This window comes from Myotis brandtii, unplaced genomic scaffold (assembly GCF_000412655.1).
Source record: "Myotis brandtii unplaced genomic scaffold, ASM41265v1 scaffold493, whole genome shotgun sequence".
NCBI lineage: Eukaryota > Metazoa > Chordata > Mammalia > Chiroptera > Vespertilionidae > Myotis > Myotis brandtii.
Window position 1 is genome coordinate 3,054,053 of NW_005368827.1, and position 4,388 is coordinate 3,058,440.

At 40.2% G+C, this 4,388-nt stretch overlaps 1 protein-coding gene across 1 annotated transcript in view; it reads left to right on the forward strand.

Moving 5' to 3' along the window:
* Nucleotides 1-4,388, forward strand: part of LRP1B (low density lipoprotein receptor-related protein 1B) — a 1,756,854-nt gene that overhangs the window by 1,434,153 nt on the left and 318,313 nt on the right. Inside the window, exon 43 of the mRNA XM_014548045.1 lies at nt 908-1,112. Within this exon, the coding sequence (XP_014403531.1) occupies nt 908-1,112 (205 nt within the window). The remainder of the gene's footprint in view (nt 1-907; nt 1,113-4,388) is intronic.

Below are 4,388 nucleotides of genomic sequence, written 5' to 3' on the forward strand. Positions count from 1 at the left end.
TTTCCTCCCTTCTTTCTTTCTTTTCTTCCCTCCTTCCCCTTTTCTTTCCATCTTCCATCCTAAGCAGTAACACCCAATCTTCTAATAAACTCTTAGGTACAGTCTTATAGATAAAAAGGAGGAAGGGGGAGAGAAAGAGTGTTTTAGTAAAAGTAGGGCTTGGAGATTGGAATCTGCAGCCTCTCCACTCTTCCAGTGACCTCTAAGGGCCATAGAATCCTAGGACTTCCTCAAAGAATAGTTTGACAAAGCATTCTATAAAATCTTTAAGTAACAAATATTATGTTTAAGGGTTGATAACCCCTGGGATTCCAGAAACAACATTGTAATTTATAGAAAAAGCTTACTGAGAGAAAAAAACAAGATACTAAAGAAATACTAGTATAGGAGTTTAGTAATTGTATTTCTCTAAAACATTTAAATGGAGCATGCAGAATTTAAAAAGCGAACCTGGAAGGAGAGGGAGATTTTGATTTTCACCAATTGAAGAAAAGTAGTAGGGTAAGAACAATGTCTAAAATGGTCATATTGGACCTGCTGAAAAAGATATTAATAAGTAAGCATATTCTCAGTTCAGAGAAAATTTAAGATGATGGTTTTATACCTGGTTATAATAAATCCTCACTATGCAGAAAACTGACTCAATTTAATTAAATTACTCTTTGAGAGAATACATAGAAAATTGTTTTCCAGAAATAGTTTTCAGGTTTCATTTTTTTAAAATTGGAAAAATATGCATGCAAATATAATATACGTATCCCCTTTATTACCTACACTTCCTTAAGGACCAGAGGATACGAGAAATAATTAGGTTCTTTTAAAATAGTTTGACATTGCCATGTTTCCACTAATGTTTTTACTGTTAATGAAAATTTTAATTATTTTTACATTTTTTAAATTTATTTAGTTTAATGTTTTGGACCAACTGGAATGAACAGCATCCAAGTATTATGAGATCTACCCTGACTGGGAAAAATGCTCAAGTGGTGGTCAGTACAGACATACTCACTCCCAATGGCCTCACCATTGACCACCGTGCAGAGAAACTTTATTTCTCGGATGGCAGCCTAGGAAAAATTGAAAGGTGCGAATATGATGGGTCCCAGAGACATGTAAGTTGAGAATTTCTTGATTATAAATGTAAACATTTGAAAAATATATGCTTTATTCTTGCTGACAATATGCATATGAAGAGATTTCAAAATAGGTTAATTGTTTGAATCAATCCAATTAAATAATATATTCAGTGAGAAAGAAAACCGGATAATATTTTGAAAACTTTATCTTCAAGTTCATTTGCTTCCACAGAGACAATTTGACTCATATGAACTTTATTCTGGAGGAACAATAACTGATTGAATTGTTAATTAATGGAATTGTTACAGTGATTTGCATAAGCTCCATTGTTATTTCTAATTTTTTTGAAATGTGAAATGAAGTTGATTAGTTACCCTAGGCTAAAAGAATATTAGAAAAGAATGAAATGATCTTCTGTCTGTGTTTGGCTCCTCAAAGCAACCTAAGCTTTGAAAAGAGAAGAGAGAGGTTCTTTCATAGGCAGACCCATTCTCTGTGTCCTTTCTCTAGACATGTCAGTGGAAGAAGCCTTGAAGCCCCTGAAACACCCTTACAGCAGACATGTAGGGTCTGTGGAATGGTAAAAGTTCAGTGCCCACCCCTTATCTTTTGAGGACAGTAGCCCTTAGCAACTGGGAAAACGCAGAGTTCAGGAGAGTAAGATCTGGTAGTCACACCACTGGAGAAATCCACCCCCGCACCCCCACTCCAATGCATGCCTGAAGGACAGAATGAGGCTGAGGCTCTTCACTCCTGCACTGTATGTCTTGAAGGGCCAGATGGTAAGTGTTTGAAGCTCAAAGGCCGTATTGCCCATCCAGAATATGTGGATGAATAGCTGTGGCAGTATTTCAGAATATACAGTATGACAAAAAAACAAAGGGGACATCTGTAATACTTTCAACAATAAAGATAAATTTTAAAAACAAACTATATAGTATATACAGAAATAGGAAACCAACCAATAGGCCATAGTTTTCTAATACCTAACCTATAACTTTAAGCTCACTGTTTAATTCAATTGAATATAAGCCTATACATAAATAAATATTATGCATATATACAGATATTATGTCGGGTGATATAGATATTTATCCTAGAGCAATCAACTAAATGAATGTATACATATATATGTATGTTTGTGTATATAGATAAATAAATAGGTGAGAGAGAGAGAGAGAGAGAGAGAGAGAGAGATTGAGAGTTCTTGAAGGAAAAAGTGCATTCATTTACATTCTAGTACAGGCACCTCATTATTGTGGAGTATCTACTGTGTGTATTACTGATAGAGGACAGTTGTAAGCTTAAGAAATGTTGAATGGGCTAAGATCTGGTGAGGTCAGTTTGTGCTAAAAATAATAACTATGATCAAATATATCTGTATAAAGTCTTGGTCTATCTTTTCTTTTTTTAAATATGTTTTTATTGATTTTACAGAGAGGAAGGGAGAGGTGGAGAGAGATAGAAACATCAATGATGAGAGAGAATCATTTATGGCTGCCTCCTGCACACCCCCTACTAGGGACTGAGCCTGCAACTGGCAGCTGGGTCATGTGCCCTGACTGGGAATTGAAGCATGATCTCCTGGTTGATAGGTCAATGCTCAACCACTGAGCACACCAGCCATGTTCTCTTTTCTACTTAAAGATCATGTGACCTTAGGCAAGTTATTTAGTCTTTATAAATTTTAGTTTTCCCATGTGCAAATCATCTACCTAAATTTCAAGATCCCTATAAGGATATAGTGTGAAAGTATGTGCCTCAGACAACAGTAAACAACTTCTAAATGAAGCTAGTGGATAATGCTTTTGAAAAAGACATTCAGGGAAATCATTATCCTGGGTGTGGTATTATTTTCTAGTGTGTCCTGATAAAGGGAGTGCTTCTATAATTCCTCATAACAACCCTGTCTCCACTTCAACTTATTTAATATATGCCTGTTTTTTCCTTTCCCCTTCCTTCTATTCTTATATATGGCAATTATAGCTGTTCTAGATGGTCCAGTAATCAGATATCTCTAATATAATTTTAAGGATTTATTTTGACATTTAAAAAATAAACCTAGTTATGATTCTAACTCATTTCCCATTCCTGTCTAAAGCAGGATATTTCTGGCTGGCTATAGTTAACAGCACTGTATTGTGTATTTGAAGTTGCTAAGAAAGTATATTTTAAAAATTCTCACACACACAAAAAAAAGGGAAAACTCTGTGAGGTGCGGTACATATATATTTTGAACTATGTATACCCTGTACACTTTAAACTTGCACAGTGTTATATGTCAATTATCCTATATAATAAAACCCTAATATGCAAATTGACCGAAGGGCTGAAGGACTGGCAGAATGACCGGTCACTATGATGCACTGACCACCAGGGGGCATACACTCAATGCAGGAGCTGCCCCCTGTTGGTCAGTGTGCTCCCACAGGGGGAGCGCCGCTCAGCCAGAAGCCAGGCTCACGGCTGGTGAGCTCAGTGGTGGTGTTGGGAGCCTCTCTCCCCTCCAACGAGCAGCGAGCCAAGCGGTATGGAGCAGTAGGCAGGCGGGTGGTAAGGAGCAAGAGGGAGCAGGCTGGGTTGAGGGACCCCCCAACCAGTGCACAGATTTTGTGCACCAGCCCTCTAGTCTATAATAATAAAAGTGTAATATGCTAATTAGGCCAGACATCCTTCCAGAGGATGAAGCCGGGGCTGCGAGGGAAGCCCAGGTCCCGGGTGCCTACGTGCATCAGGCTAGTCTATATAATGAAAGCCTAAGTGACTGTTACCGGAGAACAACTGGAATGACCGGTTGCTATGATGCACACTGACCACCAGGGGGCAGATGCTCAATGCAGGAGCTGCTCTGTGATGGTCAGTGCACTCCCATAGGGGCAGCGCTGCTCAGCCAGAAACTGGGCTCACGGCTAGCAAGTGCAGCTGCCATGGCATCAGGAGCTTCTCCCGACACTGTGGCAGCAGGCGCAGTGGGCAGTTATGAGTGCGAGCAGCTCAGTGCCCAGCCCCGATTTGGGCTCCTCCCTGCCCACCTGCCACTTGGCACACTGCTACATCCCTTGGGGGATGTTCAACTGCCAGCAATGAATATATATTTTAGAGACCCAGTGCACAAAATTCATGCACTGGAGGGGGGGGGGTGGTCCCTCAGTCCAGCCTGCCCCCTCTCACATACTGGGAGCCCTCAGGGGATGTCCTACTGATGGCTTAGGCCCACTCCCTGCCCACCTTGGGGAGTGGGCCTAAGCCGCAGTCTGGCCTCCCTTTGTGGGAGGCGACCGGGCTGATCAGGGGAAGGCATCAGCCCCATC